The sequence below is a fragment of the Felis catus genome, chromosome F1, assembly GCF_018350175.1.
Source record: "Felis catus isolate Fca126 chromosome F1, F.catus_Fca126_mat1.0, whole genome shotgun sequence".
NCBI lineage: Eukaryota > Metazoa > Chordata > Mammalia > Carnivora > Felidae > Felis > Felis catus.
Genome location: NC_058384.1, coordinates 18,729,987 through 18,745,987, shown reverse-complemented (window position 1 = coordinate 18,745,987; position 16,001 = coordinate 18,729,987). Strand labels below are relative to the sequence as shown.

The following is a 16,001-nucleotide window of genomic DNA, read 5'->3' as shown; positions in this document are numbered from 1 at the left end:
AGCCAGGAGCTCATGTGTGAATTCCTGCATGCCTTCTGTAAAGCCTCGTGTGATGACGTCGCCATTATGACGTCTTGTCTGGGATCAAATGCATGGAGGAAGTTTGTTCCTCCCACTGAATTTTATCATCAGACAAGATGTGTGCAGCTTGCCTTTCCCTTTTTGGCTTGGTTACCAGGAAGCTCCTCGCTGTAGCTCCTGGTTCAGGCACTCTTTCCATTTCATCTGCCACCTCTTTGTTCTGTTAGATCCCTTGAAAGAAAAATTTTAGGGCAGCTCCGACTTAAATCGAAAATGCTTAAAATTCTCTGTGGAAATTGGTTGAAAATAATGCTAAAAGCAAAAACTATGGTTTGTCACAGGAATGCAAAAACGATCGAACGCGAGCACTGGATTTCCATGTCATCACTGTAGAAGGGAAGTTATCAAGGTGGCTATATCCATGGCTTCTCCTAGTATAGTGGAGGGTCTCTACATTTTTCCCTACCCAGGACCTTCTTACTGGATAGAGCAGATGAGCAGTTCAGAGGAATTTGTGTAGAGTGACTTTACAAATTATTATTATGGCAAAATGTTTTTATTATATATTCATAGCACGTAACATTATTTTTGTGATTATTTATGTATGAATCCACGATTAGTAAGTCCTTGCTAAGGGTTGTGACATCTGCCACCAATTTGGGTTGTAGAAGCAGAGCAACCTTACCACAACTTGAATACCTACGTCGACAGTCCCTTTTCACGTCTATGCCGAGCCTCACCTAGTGGCTGGCGCCCATTACTAATAACCGATTAAGAAAAACCCAAGGTTGTTAGGATCACTGACTCCAAGCAGGGGAAACATTTCAATAAAGCAAGGTTAGATATGCTAAATACACTGGCTTAGCCAATCAGAAACTTGTGTTCTAGCTCCCTATAAGTTATTATTTAAAATAAATAAATACTACTTGGCAGTGAGAAAGAATGAAATCCTGCCGTGTGCAGCAACGTGTATGGAACTGGAGGGTATTATGCTAAACGAAGTAAGTCAGAGAAAGGCAGATATCATGCTTGCCTCATATGTGGAACTTGAGAAACTTACCAGAAGACCATGGGGGAAAGGAAGGGAAAAAAATAGTTACAAACAGAGAGGGAGGAAGGCAAACCATAAGAGACTCTTAGACACAGAGAACAAACTGAAGGTTGATGGGGGGAAGGTTGATGGGGTGGGGGGGAGAGGGCAAAATGGGTGATGGGCCTTGAGGAGGGCACTTGAGCACTGGGTGTTGTATGTAAGCGATGAATCACGGGAATCTACCCCCAAAACCAAGAGCACACTGTATACATTGTATGTTAGCCAACTTGACAGTAAATTGTATTTAAAAAATAAAAACAAATAAAAAATACTTAAAAAATAAAAAAGTGTATGCATTATATTTAATTAAATAAGTAAGTAAATATAAAATATTCCAAATGGAGTGTCTAGAACCACACCTGGTAAAAGGAATGTTATTTGTTTATTTGTTTTTATTTTAATTTTTTTTTTCAACGTTTATTTATTTTTGGGACAGAGAGAGACAGAGCATGAACGGGGGAGGGGCAGAGAGAGAGGGAGACGCAGAATCGGAAACAGGCTCCAGGCTCTGAGCCATCAGCCCAGAGCCCGACGCGGGGCTCGAACTCACGGACCGCGAGATCGTGACCTGGCTGAAGTCGGACGCTTAACCGACTGCGCCACCCAGGCGCCCCTATTTTTATTTTAGAGACAAAACGTGAGCAGGGGAGAGGGGCAGAGGGAGAGAGAGAGAGAGAAAGAGAGAATCGCAAGCAGGCTCCATGCACAGCCCCGACACGGGGCTCGATCTCACGACCCTGGGATCATAACCTCAGCCACAGTCAGGAGTCAGAAGCTCAACCAACTGAGCCACCCGGGTGCCCCTGGGGAATTTTAGATGAACCTAACAGAGCGGTGCCATGAGAAAGGATCAGGTCTGGAACCACTTTGGAGCTGTCAGGTTTTATAGCTTCTCTGGGCATTAGTTTCTTCATCAGAAAAGGAGGGGCTGAACCTAGAGGTTTTCAGTGGGCCTCACAGTTGAAAGAGAAAACAAATTCTTCGTGGAAATTTAACTAAATTGAGACCTAATGATATCCTCCAGGCTTGTGGTGATGTGTGAGGCGCGCTGTCTTATTTTCGCACAGAACTCTTGAAACGTGAGGGTTGGGTTAATTAATTAATTAATCTTGGGCTTGGACGCTTAGTGGGCGCCCCGTGAAAGGTCCTTTGTTTATGACGATGCCTCTTTGGACCCGCTGTCAGCTACATGTGCACTTTGAATAGTTTCTGTGTTTTGTTCGAGAAGGGAGGGTAGATCTAAGTTGGATTATCCACACTCCCCCCACCCCACCCGCTTACGATTTGTGAGACAGAAGCCAGGGTGTGTGTGTTTCCAGTGAGCAACCCCGTACAGCATCACTGGAGCCTGGTGGTTAAGAACAGAGGCTCTGCCATGGGAGGGGAGGCCTCTGGTTCCCATTCCAGAACTGTTTCTTTGCTGTGTGCCCTTGGACAAGTTACTTAACCTCTGTGCCTCAGGCTTTTCAGATGTAAAATGGAGAAATAGTTGACCCTGCCTCCAGCAGCAGTTAGAAGTCAGAGCATTTAGAACAAACGTCTGATACACGGGAACAGCCCCAGAATGGACAACTGTTCTTGCTTGATAACTGCATAATCCGGGGGATGAACCTTCGGCCTGCCTTCGATCAAAACCGGGAGAAACTGAGGGGAAGCACGGAGGGGCCCCCCGAATACCTCAACGTGAGCGGGAAAGACGGTGTTTCAGCCCTTCCTGGGAGATTGATGTTTATATTGCTCTCACAGCTCTTTAGGGAATAAAATTACCTCTCGTTTTCACTAGTCTAATTCAATGTCTGACAACTCCTCTCACTCGGGAAGTTATTCTTTCTGTGTGGCTTAATTGCCCATTGTTGCGGTTTCAATTTGGGGTGAAGGAAAGGATGGCGGGTCTGACTCCCAGATAAAGGGCCTGCTGAAAAAACTAGCGGGTGGGACTCCAGCAAATGGGGGGCGGGCTCTGGTTTGTTTGCGGCCCCCTGGGCGTGCTGCCCCCCTGGGCGTGCTGCCCCCTGGATGTGTCTGCAGGGCTGGCGGGCTGCAGGGAGGTGGTGGTCAGCAAGGACCCAGAATACTTGTGTCAGGACCCCCACCCACGCAGCAGCCCAGGCAGCTTCATATTTACGCTTTCTGTGTACTTGCCTGAGAGATTTCACCAGGAGAAAGGGTTCCAACAGAGAAAAGAAAAGTCTGAAGAACCTGGCGGCCAGTGTCTGTCCCCAACAAGCCGCCTGACGTGACTTGTCTGTCACGTGGCAGCTGACTCTGTTGCTTCCTGTGTCAGCTGCTCTGTGCCTGAGCACACGGTGTGTGTACGCACGGGGAAGTGTGCTCCTTTGCTCCAGGTGATGGTCAGGGAGGGAGGGTAAATGGGAAGATGTATGGGGAGAGGAACTTTATAAATTCAAGGTAGAGTTATCACGCGACTGGAAAAGGCTGCTGTTGGTGCATTTGAAGGAATGATCTTGACCCAGCCTGGGGTGGGTGGGCCACTGGGAATTAATAGGGGGTTTTCATCTCTAGCCTATGTGACGGGGTGGCAGTGACCAAAGCCCGAGTCGAGGGCAGAGCCATCTGGCACGCCCCCACCTAGTGAAATAGGTTTGGAGGGATATTGACCAAAATCAAGGGACTGAATACAGATCGTGCACGGGAAGGTTTATGCCCGCCGAGCCCCCGTGGATGTCGAGGTCAGGTGTTCTTTGTCGCCGAGCATGGCGTGTTGGCCACTGCTAGACAACCGAGTGGAGTCCTGGTGTTTAAGGAGAGGCCTCAGAGGATGGCCTGGGAGCATAAGAAGGTTGCGAAGGAAACGCCTTTGCGAGCCTGGCCCTAGGACACGGGTCTCGGTCCCTCCCTCGAACTGTAGAAGAATGAGAGATCACTCAAGGCCGCGTGTGTGGGAGCAAGCTGTCCCCTAAAGCCGTAGGGATCCAAAACGTCACGTGCAAATGGTGAGGGTCCTCCGCACGCTTGCTTGTGCATGCCTAAGGGACATAAACGTAGCTTTGGATTGGTCGATGGCCTTCCCCTACTCCAATGGAAACATTTCAGGTTAGGCTGAGGATAGCCCGGATTCCATGTGACGCGCTCTGTTAGGCACCGCGCACAGTTCCCTAACTCAGTCCTCAGCACCCCTTTCCCAGACAAGGAATCTGAGGGGACTTGCTGGTCATTGATGTCGCCAGAGTTAGGACCTATACATGGCTGATTTTAAGATGCGAGACAGGAAGAAATGAGATGCCATCCTGCTGCTAAAAGTTGGCTGGAAACCAGCTTTATGTGTAACAGATTTGCCTTAACAAACTAACCCCCTCCCCTGTTTCTACAGCTGAAGTGATACACGCACGCACACACACACACACACACACACACACACACACACACATCGAAAGACTTCTCTTTCAAATTGTTTGCTAAGCCAGAAGCAACTGTGGATCACTTAAATGAAGCAGCGGTCATCGCAATCCCATTTTTCTCCATTTTCCTTAAGCACCCATCACGGCAGACTGCCCCTGTGCCGCTGAGCGAGGCTCAACTCTAAGTGCCTCCTGCATCTGAATGAATGAAGGAGTGAGTGAGTGAGTGAGTGATGGACGGTGGTAGGGGGAGGGCCGGTGCCTCTCCGGGGGACGAGCTCGCCCATCTTCCCACGTCTGTCTGCTGTCTCTTCCCAGGGTGGCATGATCGCTCTCCTGCTGTCCATCTTGTGCCTGGTGATGATCCTGTACACGCGTCGACGCTGGTGTAAACGTCGCCGGGTGCCCCAGCCCCAGAAGAGTGCCAGCGCTGAGGCAGCCAACGAGATTCACTACATTCCCTCCGTGCTGATCGGCGGGCACGGGCGGGAGAGCCTGCGCAACGCCCGCGTGCAGGGCCACAACTCCAGCGGCACCCTGAGCATCCGGGAGACACCCATCCTGGACGGTTATGAGTACGACATCACGGACTTGCGCCACCACCTGCAGAGGGAGTGCATGAACGGAGGGGAGGACTTTGCCAGCCAGGTCACCCGCACCCTGGACTCCCTGCAGGGCTGCAACGAGAAGGCGGGGATGGACCTCACACCAGGTGCGCCAGTGGGTCCTCGTCCCGGGGAGCTCGCGAGTGAGCCGGGAACAGCAGTTTTCCAATCTTGGTGGCTGGTTGTCGTCCATAATGGCAGACGTGTGCCCCTTTCCCCGGGGTGGGGGGGGGGGCAAGAAGAGCCAGCTTTTCTGTGAGACGATGGGAGCTGTTTTCTAATGTGGGGAATCAGAAGAACAAGTATAAACTGAATCCCCCTCCACTTCCGCTTGGCATTGGGAGCACAGCTACCTTTACATCCAACAGAAGAGTGGGTCTAGATAGAGCCCTTTTCATATCTGATAGAGCAGCCCCCAGGGGAGGAAGAAGCTAGCGAAGAAAGATCAACATGTGTGTGTGACAGTTTTGTATGTGACACGTTTGCTTCGGCAATTTATTTTGCCACGGAGGTGGAAGGGACAGGGGTCTCTGTACTTTTCTGTGACTCTCGAGACTTTGCCTGGGGTGGGGGTGGTGAGATGTGTTGTCTTGCCCATGGCTCTGTGGTCTTTACAAGGGTCTTCAGATAAGGTGCAGTCAAGCTGTCCGACCTTAGGTGCCTTGGGTTTCTACGAGACGCTGGGTGGAAAGGACTTGGACCTGATCAGGCTGAACCAAATCGGGGTCAACAAGGTGCAGGGAGGAAACGACTGTACTTTTCCTTTACGGTAGCTCTCCCGTCTCTCTCTAAAACTCCATAAGTAAGCCACGCCTCATAGATAAAACCCCAAGAACGTGATCCCTCAAAAATTGGCTCAGTTATCTTTAAAGAAGACATTTTTGGTCCTGAACATTGCTTAAGATACCTGGACTTTCAGGCGGGCTTGAAGAGAGGGAAATCACATCATAAAAGTTTTCATTCTGCTTGGTATCTAGAAGAGATCCTCCTGTATGAATAGCCACTTCTAAGTAAGATTTAAAGTCAGGGAACTCCTTGAGGATAGGAGACATGTCGTCAATGTCTCACGTCCCCCGTAGCACCTGGCATGGTGCTGAGCCCCAAGTAGCCATGTGTGACTCAGGGGTTACAAACCCCAGTGCATTCAGGAAGCGGCAGTTAGCCCAGACATGTGCAGTAGTTAGGTGTCAGACAATAGGGAAAGGTGTAGACTGGGGTGGAGTGGAGGGGCGAGGGGGTGTGTTCTGCCTGATTGCCCTCCAATTCGGCTTCTTTTAAAACTCTGTGTCGACCAAAAGAAAGGAATCCGCAGCCGGTATCTAGCCAGAGGGCCACAGGTGGTGACCGTAACCGATAGCAGAATCAGTTGACTCGGATTTTCAGTTGTAATCGTTCTTTTTCTCCCCTCTCTCAGTTTTGTCGGCCTCCAGAAATCAGAGAGGAGTGTTTCAGTCTCTGACAATCTCTCACTTCAAAGGTTCCTTATTTCAATTCTGTGAAACTCCGTTTACTTGGTTCATGCAGATTTCGTGGCTCTCGCTTCCTTTTGGCCTTTTCTCTGAAAGATTTCGCCTTGACTCTCCCTTACGCAGGAAGTGACAATGCCAAGCTGTCGCTGATGAATAAGTACAAAGATAACATCATCGCCACCAGCCCCGTGGATTCCAATCACCAGCAGGCCACCCTGCTCTCGCACACCTCCAGTAGCCAGAGAAAGCGGATCAACAACAAGGCAAGAGGTATCAGTGTCTGATGTTAGGGCTTGGAGGCGGATTATGCGTAGAGGCAGAACCATTAATATCCTGGACCCCCCACTCCCAGGCACGGCTGGGTGGGGGGGGGGGGGGTGTGTGTTTTTGGCCCAGTCTTTCTGGAGGCCTGTTAAGTGTTACTTACCCAAAAAATATATCAACCCTTTGACCAAGCGATTTCATAAACAAGAATTTATCCTCAGGAAATAATTGGACAAGTGCGCAAAGATGTGTGTAAAAGGCTGTTCATCACCACATTGTTTAAAAGAGCGAAAAATTGGAAATAGCTTAAGTGTCCATCAATAGGGAATCCGTTAACTACCTGCACATCTGTCTGCTGTCCAGCGGCTTGCCATGCAGCCATTTAAGGTGATAATATAGATCCATATTTGTTAATATGGAAAGTTGCCCGCCCATTTATTAAATGGAAAAAAACCCCGAGGCTATAAAATTGAAGGTACAGCGAAATGCCATTTTTAAGGGGACATTAAGAAACCTTTATCTGTTTCTGTATCAGAAAAAGAGAGCATACACGTCGAATGTTGACAGTTTTTCTCTGATTGCCAGGGTTTAGAGGACACTGGTTTGTTCCCTTTACACAGTTCTGTGTATTTTATTACTTCCTCTTTTTCACGTGGAATGTACATGAACCCTAGAAAAAAAAGCAAAAACAGAATGTCTTCGCTTTTGAGGAGGGCAGTTTCCCTTCCTTACTTTCCCAGCCTCCATCCATGAAGGTCCTCTCTGGCAGTGCGGCTCTCTGTCCCTCCTTGCGGGGAGCACGGGCAGGGCGGAGAAGGTGCTAGTGAGTGCCGTCGCGAAAAGGTCCACTTCTCCAATAAATCGGCATATCAGGAAGCTCCAGTGTCCGTGGCTACCCCTCCCAGATTGTCAGTCAACCCGCACTTGTTTCTATCGATTTTTCTCTCGAGCTTGCCCTGTGATTGGGTGTCATGAAGGAAAAACTGAAGATGTCGACTTTGCTGTGTTGCTTTTCATTACAGCTGGTTCCGCCTTCCTGAACCCTGAAGGAGACTCTGGCACAGAGACAGAAAACGACCCCCAGCTGACTTTCTACACCGACCCCTCCAGGAGCCGGAGGCGCAGCAGAGGTGGGAAGGATGGAGGGGCACAGCGGGTGACGGGGCTCTGGGGAGAGGAGGCAGGTTGCTGCAGAGGTTCTGGGTCGGGTTGGGGGCCGTGTGGACCAAGGCCAGTTTCTGCAGGAAGCGTTCTTGGATCACGACCGGTGTTTCCTCCTAAGGAAGAAAGAAGAGCCTAGAGTGGAAAATTTCGGAGAATCATCTCTCCCAGATAATGGCACTCTCAAACAAGTTTTGAAGTTGTTTGAAAGGCTATTTCTTGGTCAGAAGACTCTCAATTCCTTCTGGAAGCCTCAGGAGTCCTCTTTTGGTGTTTAGACACAGGAAATAAAGTTGATAAAGTGCATTATATGTGAAAAAGCGGACAGTGCCTGGACTCCTGCTTACCCAGCCACACCAGCCTGGGGACTGGGCGAGGCGGCGGCTGTGGGATGGCGTGCTTGAGGAATGATCTGTGGCCTGACATACGTGTGTTGTGGGATTTGACCTTTTATCCTCTATCTGGAAGAACCGCAGGACCCCAAGCCTCCCAAGTCACCCCCTCTCTCCCGACAGGGCCCCCGGTTATTTCCTTCACTCCCCTCACCACTGACAGAGTTGTTATTCCGCACAGCCGGTATCTGTTCCAGGCCACCCGATGTTCAAGTATGGCTGTTGTAGATACGTTGTAGATATCGCCACCGCCTATATGCCCTTGCTGGTACCACTGTTGTCACCGAGGGAGGTCTGGGTTCCACAGGCTTCACCATTGACTTGTTGTGGGATGTTGGATAAGGACAACAACTTCTCTGAGCCTCCCGTTTCCCCACGTTAAGCGTGTTTAACAATGCATCATGCACAGGGCTACTGTCGGGATTAAATTGTATTAAAATGTGCCCTTTTTGGCGACCGCCAGAGTGCTGTGCAGTCCCATTGTTGTGGCTCCTAGACCTCTCCACGGTGTGGCCTCGGGCTTGTACAGCACCCCATCTTAAAGAATCTTGGACAGGGGCCCCTTGGGATACAGTGGAAGATATTTGAGTGGCGTCCCTCCTGTTACGCTCCATAGCATTTCCCCCAACCAATGATCGACCAGTGCCCCCCAAAAGACATTCTCATTTGGCTCTCTCCTACCTCCACGTGAGTTTCCTCCATGCTGAGGGCCTTCTCCCCAGGGATTGGAAGCAGCCCTTTTAATTCCTCATTTCCAGTTTCTGTAAGCTTTGCTAATATCGGGACAAAAATCCTTCCCACCGTTTTTCACAAGAGATGAGTGGGGCTCTGGGCCTAACGTCTGATGCCCCAGTATCCCTGAGGGTGAGAGTGTGGATCCCTTGATCCTCTTTACATATTTATACACAGCAGATAGTCAACCTAGGCCCATCCAACCCAGAGCAGGGTGTGTTCTTCTTTAAGAAAATCCCGTTTTAGGAAAATCCGTAGTAATGAATTCGAATGAGTTTCTTTGCAGCATAAAACTGTTCCTTTAAAATACCGAGCTCTCCGAGTACATCAACTGTTTATTGCTATTAACTAGACTGTAAGCTTCTTAGGGATGGGCATGTCTAATTTATTTTTCCAAAGTGCCTTGTGAAGGATTTTGCCTATAATAGATGCTTGTAAGTGTTTGTTGAATTGAACAGAATACATCAATCAGGCCAGGAAGAAATTTTATAACGCACCTGCCATAGGTCAGGCTTTGTGATAGGAGGTAGAAACGTGAAAACATGGCACAGTGATAAGGCTTAATTTCGTATTATAAATAAGGTAAAGTGAGTTCTCAGAAGACAGAACAGGTCATTCTACCTGGCAGCAATAGGAGGCAAAGAAAGAGAAAATAAGGAGACCTGGGTTATGTACAATGTATAGAATGCCTTGAAAAAGGAGGCTCTGGGATAAGGGCGTTCTAGTAAGGAAAATGGCATATGTGAAGCCTTGAAGGCACAAAAGAGCCTGGTATTTTAAAGCAAGGGAGAGTAGTTCAATATGGCAGCTATAATCCGGGGTGTCAGTATATGGGCACACGGGACAGTAGGGATGGGGCAGGATAACAGGCCAGCTACCAAAGGATCATATGTGTGCCATGAGTTTGCACTTGGTTCTGTAGGTCACAGAGAACGACTGGAAATTTTGAAGCCAGGTAGAGACGCTGGATGATGGGTTGACGACGCAGAAGGACCAGAGAGACGGGAAGAGGAGTAGCAAATTATTGCAGTCCCATGAGTAAACAGTGACAACGCTGTGTGATAAAAGCTATAACAGCAGGGTGCACCCAGGGCTAAAGGAACAGCCCGGAATGAGTGAGAATCTGCTCTTAAAGGTTTCAGGGAAGTGTTTACAAGGAGATGTTGTTTGAGCTGAGACTTGAAGAGTAGGTGTATGCCAGGCTGACAAGGTGACGAAGTGGCATTCTGCGGAGGAGGAGATGATATGTGCAAAGTCACAGAGACATAAACGATAATGGTCTAGTCAGAGAGTGGTAAAGAGTTTACTAGAATGAAGCTTATCGTGCAGGCTTGAGGTTTGCTAGGAACTAAGGCTGGAAGATCACACGCCTCGACTGGAGGACTTGAACCTAGCACTTCAGGTGGCATCGCAGAAGGCGTTTAAAGAGCACGGCCCTGGTCTGCTCTGCTTCGTGAAGTGTGCCTCTGGGCCGGGGCGGAGGGTAGGCGAGGGTGGGGGAGGTTGAGGCAGGGAGACCGGGCAGATGGCTGTTGCCGCGGTCCGGGTGTGCGATGCTGGGCGTGGGTAGGGATGGAGAGAATGTAGGCAAGAGGAACTTTGGACACCAGTGGAGAAAAGATTTAATGGCACTGGAGGTGGTGGAGGGTGTGGCTTCTGGAACAGAGGATGGAGTTTTCCCACTTGAGAAACCCGAGTCGCCGAGGGTGCCGTTCTCCAGGTGATAGAAATCGGAGGAAGAGGGAGAGTCCAGTCTCGCGTCCGAGCGCCTGGGGGATATGCTGGAGGTAGATGTGCTCAGGCCCGGTGTGGGCCTCAGTGGCCCAGGGAGATTTGTAGGTGTGGGAAAACAGACCCCTCGTTGAAAGGCCGCTAACATGAATAGAATGTCTCCAGGTAGCAAGGGACCGAGGACCCAGAGTCTGCCTGCCACCCTGGAGTCTGTCATCCCAGCTACTGCCGGCTCGCCCGCTCAGGGAACGTGCTGCCGTAAAGGGTGGGTGCAGCCGTGGACCCAAACCTTCCCTGTGGCCCTGAGAACAGCGGTTCCCAAGACTCCCCTGGCCCCCAGAGATTGAGCAGTGCCTCGTCTGGGGGCGAGGACCTGTTCCTTAGTAGCTGCTTGACCCTGGACGTGCCCCGTCGCCTCTCTGATTGTCCCTCTGTGGGGGCTGCCTCCTCACATTGTGGTCACTTTAAATGGTACGAGCCACATAAAGCCTGGGCACTGGGGCCTGACATAATTACGCTTCATGAGTTTTAACTATTGCTGTGAGGTTAATCTCTTTGAGACTTATTCTCCTTACCTGTGAAGTGGGTAGTTACTGTACAGACTCACAGATTCATCCTAAGGAAGCAAATAATAAAAACAAAACAATGTATGCAACGCACTTAGCACACTGTCTGACATAATAGATGCATTTTATTTCTAGCACTAATAAATGCCAACGCAGATCAGATGATGAGAAAATTACAAAGGACACATATTTGTTGGCAACTTGCTTTCTTTCCCACATCTGTTCTGCCTCCAGGTGAAAGGTCCCTCTTGTTACTACCATTTATCGTCTCCACGAAACCAGCAAAAACACACCAAGAAAACCTTCCTTCCCGTTCCTGTCCACACCTGCCTGGGAAGGTGTCTTCTTCTCAGCATTATTATGTTCTCACTAGGCTGCCATTTATAACCTTACCCCAGTGACTGCAGGACTAGGGACACCCTTCTGGCATGACAACATCCTCTGCTCATACAGAGAGACTTTCCTCTTTCCAGGCCCTAGAGAGGAAGAGTCACCCAAGAGGTTGGAGCTCAGCGGAGGGAGTGGAAGGGGAGAATGCCCTCCTGTCTATCTATGATTTCTTTGTGAACCTGCCCCAGGACGAGTGCAGAGAACGTGCACATGATTGGCCATTGTTCACCCTGAGGGCCACCAGTAGGCTAGGCCCCTGTGACTCCAGCTGACGACATGGTGTTGTTCCAGGATGAAGCTCACTGGGGTCGTGAGCTGAAACATTTCCCGCCTGGGCTAGGTTTGCCCACTGCCTCCCCCGTTTGCTGGGTCGGGCAGCAACAGGCCAAATTGTCCTCCCTCTGCCAAGATTCTTACCGCCACGTGTCTTGCTTGTATCTTGCTTCCAGTGGGCTCCCCCCGAAGTCCTGTGAATAAGACCACCTTGACGCTGATCAGCATCACCAGCTGTGTAATCGGTCTCGTGTGCTCGTCCCACGTCAGCTGCCCCCTCGTTGTCAAAATCACCCTGCACGTCCCCGAGCACCTGATCGCCGATGGTGAGCTCACTTCCGAGGATGTGGCTTCCTCCCCAAAGGAGAAGTTTTTGAATTGGACAGGGAAGATAGGGAAGCCGGGGGTCACTGTTACCTGTTACTGTAAGCGAGGGGAAAATAAACCCAGAAAAGTGAGGCTTAGGACAAATTTGGATTGTCCGCAGATGAGGACAGAAAGCAGGTTAAAAAAGAAACAACCATAAAACTGAACAGATTACCTCCTCCTCTCTGTACCCACTCCAGTTTCTCATTTCTCTTTGTTTTAAAATAAGCCCCTGTCTTTGTAGAGAAATACAGAGCATGCTGGATACAGGTAGATCAACACTGAGATTCCCGGCTTTTGGGAAGGGAGAGGCTAAGCGGAGGAGAGGAGGTGATTACGAACCAGCCATGCTTCGGTCTGGGTATGCCCGGGTGAGAAACTCCTAATTGCAGTAACTTGCTAAAGCCTAGAACACTGAAGCGATAATTTACTTTCATCCAGGGGGACCCCAATATAATGAGGGAGTGAAACAGGTTCTGAGAGGCCCTGAATTTGTTAAGCCCAGAGCACCAAATTGACTTGTATAATGTCTGTTCTCTCTGCTGCTCTAAGGCTGAAGACAGGTGGGGACTGTCCCTGGTGTGAGAGGGCCTGCTATTTCGTGGCATGTGGAGGAGATAAGGCAGTGGGTCCCTGTTCCTTGGGCGAGCGCCAGTGCCTGTAGCTGGGTCTGATGGAGCCATGCCATGGCCATCACAGAGCCGCTGTGTCCCAGGATTCCCTCCGTCCACCCTGACCGAGACGGGACGGGGCAAGGCACCAGGGGGCGGTGTGGCAGGAGGCCCAGGTGGCGGCCGAGCCTCCATCTGCTGATCCCTTGCTCGGGGGCTCATGACAGGCCGGGGCTGGTAGGAGTAGTGATCTCGGCTTGGGGTATTCTGCAGAGCGTCCCTTACTCTGCCTTCAGTGGCGTGTGTGTGTGTGCACACGTGTGCGCATTGTATGCACACACAGGCACACCTCCTCTCTCTCTCCTGCAGGGAGCCGCTTCATCTTGCTGGAGGGGAGCCAGCTGGATGCCAGTGACTGGCTGAACCCAGCCCAAGTGGTGCTCTTCTCTCAGCAGAACTCCAGTGGGCCCTGGGCCATGGACCTCTGTGCCCGGCGGCTCCTGGACCCCTGTGAACACCAGTGCGACCCCGAAACTGGTAGGCGGGAGCACCGGGCAGCGGGTAACTGTCAGAGTTCATGCCTCTTGCGATCACTCCCCTGGAAACCCAGACCGTCTCTCCCAATTTTTCCATTGCCTTTGGGAGTCTAGACCATGCAAGCTGCCGGTGTAGTGTTGGGCCCCCGAGCATGTGGGCTTCAAATGTGTCATCTTCTGGCAGAAGCCTTGGAAGTATCTTTTCTGGGACCCCCCACTCTGTATGGACCCGTTTAAGATGACCTCCACACCCATTTGCCATCCATCCATTGGATGTCAGCTACTGGGGCCAGACTCTTTATGCATGTTTATCGCAGAAAATTTGGAAAAGTTAGGAAAGCTCACTGAAGAAAATGATAATTATCTATAATTCTATCTTCTGGAGAAATCATTTTAAAATCGTAACGTCCCTTCCGATCTTTATCTGTGCATGATTTTCAGAGACTCATAAGCACACGAAGTCCAATAGCATTTCCCTGATTTTTTTCACTTTAACATTTTATCATGAAAATTTTCCAGAACCATTAAATAATCGTCAATAACACAATTTTAATGGCTATTTGGTATTCCATTGTACGTCTATATCATAGCTCACTTAAATAGTTCCCTATTATTTGACATTTAGGATGCTTTAAATTTTTAATTTTTACAAACACTACCAAAATGAATATCTTTCCACATAAACGCAGGGCACATCTGAAGTTATAGTCTTCAGATGAATCTTAGGAGAGGGGTTACTGGGGCAAAGGAGAGAGACGTCTTCCAGGCTGTCATGTTACCAGATGGGGTGGGGCTTCCCTGAGAGGGTCCGTATTCATGCACGGCTCTGAGAGCTTTGTGAGCTCCAGGAAACTGAGGAGTGTGGGCCTCTGCTTCCAGGTTGCTGTGCGCTTTTCTTGCAGAAAGGGTTCATCTCCAGCAGTCGTTATAAAGACCTGGTTCCAGTAGATTCAGTTCTACAGATAGATCCTTCCCAGAGAAATAGTATGATGCCTTAGAACAAAGGAAGGGGTGCAATGATAGTTAAGACCCCCAAGGGAAATGTGGGGAGTTAGGGGCCAACTGCTCCCACTCTCCGTACCTCACGTACAGCCCCTCACCTCCACTACACATACCACACATATATGCCTGTGTATGTGCACACACATACACATATACATATGCATCACACATTCACACACACGTACATATGCATGCACGCGCATACACACACGTGTACACGTACATGTGCACACATACACACACACCGTACACACACGCGCACATATGCATGCATGCATGTGCACACACGTACACTGACACACACGTGTGCGCACATGGTTACATATATACATGCACATGCACGTGCACATACAAGTACACACACACATACACAGGCACACACATATACAAACGTACACACATGCATATACATACACAGGCACACATAAATACATACATACACGTGCTCACGTACACACCGCCCCCCCCCCCACGGGTGTATCTTCTTCAGGTGCTGGGGTGGAGGGATATTAGTAGAGGTTGAGTCCAGGAGATATAGCCTTACTTCTGTCACAACCATTGCTGGATGTCTTTGGGAGAGTAACAGGTGGCGACAATGGCTAAAGTTCACCTTCTTAGGTCTAAGAGTTTTCACCTGGGCCCATCACAGGTCTTCCAGGCCCGCGTGTGGAAGAGAAAGTACAGCATTTTGAACATCTGATGTCTAAGACTGTGCCTACTTACTGCTCCTCCCACGCTGTCAGGCAAACACCAAATCAAACAGATGGGCTGTGCACCCTGCCCGAAAGCCAGTGTGCTCGGGAGAACGGAAAAGCGGCTCATGTCCAAGACGGGGCCTCTCTGTGCAGCAGGTCTCTGGTCCCCACCACTGACTTGGATTGGGAGATCCTGGGACAAGCTGAGCTGTTAAATTCACTTCTGAGAGAACCATGATCCCCAGAGGGCCTTGGAAGGCGCCACTGAGGTGTTATTTATTTATTTTTTCATGAATATAATTTATTGTCAAATTGGCTCACATACAACACCCAGTGCTCATCCCAAGTGCCCTCCTCAACACCCATCACCCATTTTCCCTTCTCCCCCACCTTCCCATCCACCCTCAGTTTGTTCTCTGTATTTAAGAGTCTCTTACGGTTTGCCTCCCTCCCTCTCTGTTTGTATCTATTTTTTCCCCTCCCTTCCCCCATGGTCTTCTGTTAAGTTTCTCGAGATCCACATATGAGTGAAAACATGATGTCTGTTCTTCTCTACTGAGGTTTTAAAGAGCAGAAAGCACTTTTAATTACATGTGGGGAGAAGGGATTGGTGTTTTATGCATGGAGGGGTCTTAGAGAGAAACGACCTTCTTACTTTAGATCGATGTGTGAATTCCCCGAGAAGGTGCATAACTCACTCAAAGCCTCCACGGCTTCCTAAGGCGTAAGTCTGTG

The 16,001-nt window shown here is 49.7% G+C and overlaps 1 protein-coding gene across 8 annotated transcripts in view; it reads left to right on the top strand.

Moving 5' to 3' along the window:
- The window catches only part of ASTN1 (astrotactin 1), a 302,845-nt gene that overhangs the window by 142,709 nt on the left and 144,135 nt on the right, over positions 1–16,001 (top strand). For 6 of the 8 annotated variants that reach the window (XM_019821665.3, XM_019821664.3, XM_019821667.3 and 3 more), the window contains exons 3-7: positions 4,792–5,185; positions 6,671–6,817; positions 7,834–7,941; positions 12,233–12,382; positions 13,403–13,594. In XM_019821665.3, coding sequence (XP_019677224.3) covers positions 4,792–5,185; positions 6,671–6,817; positions 7,834–7,941; positions 12,233–12,382; positions 13,403–13,594 — 991 coding nt within the window. The remainder of the gene's footprint in view (positions 1–4,791; positions 5,186–6,670; positions 6,818–7,833; positions 7,942–12,232; positions 12,383–13,402; positions 13,595–16,001) is intronic. The other 2 variants (XM_019821666.3, XM_006942718.5) reach the window with 1 other exon arrangement.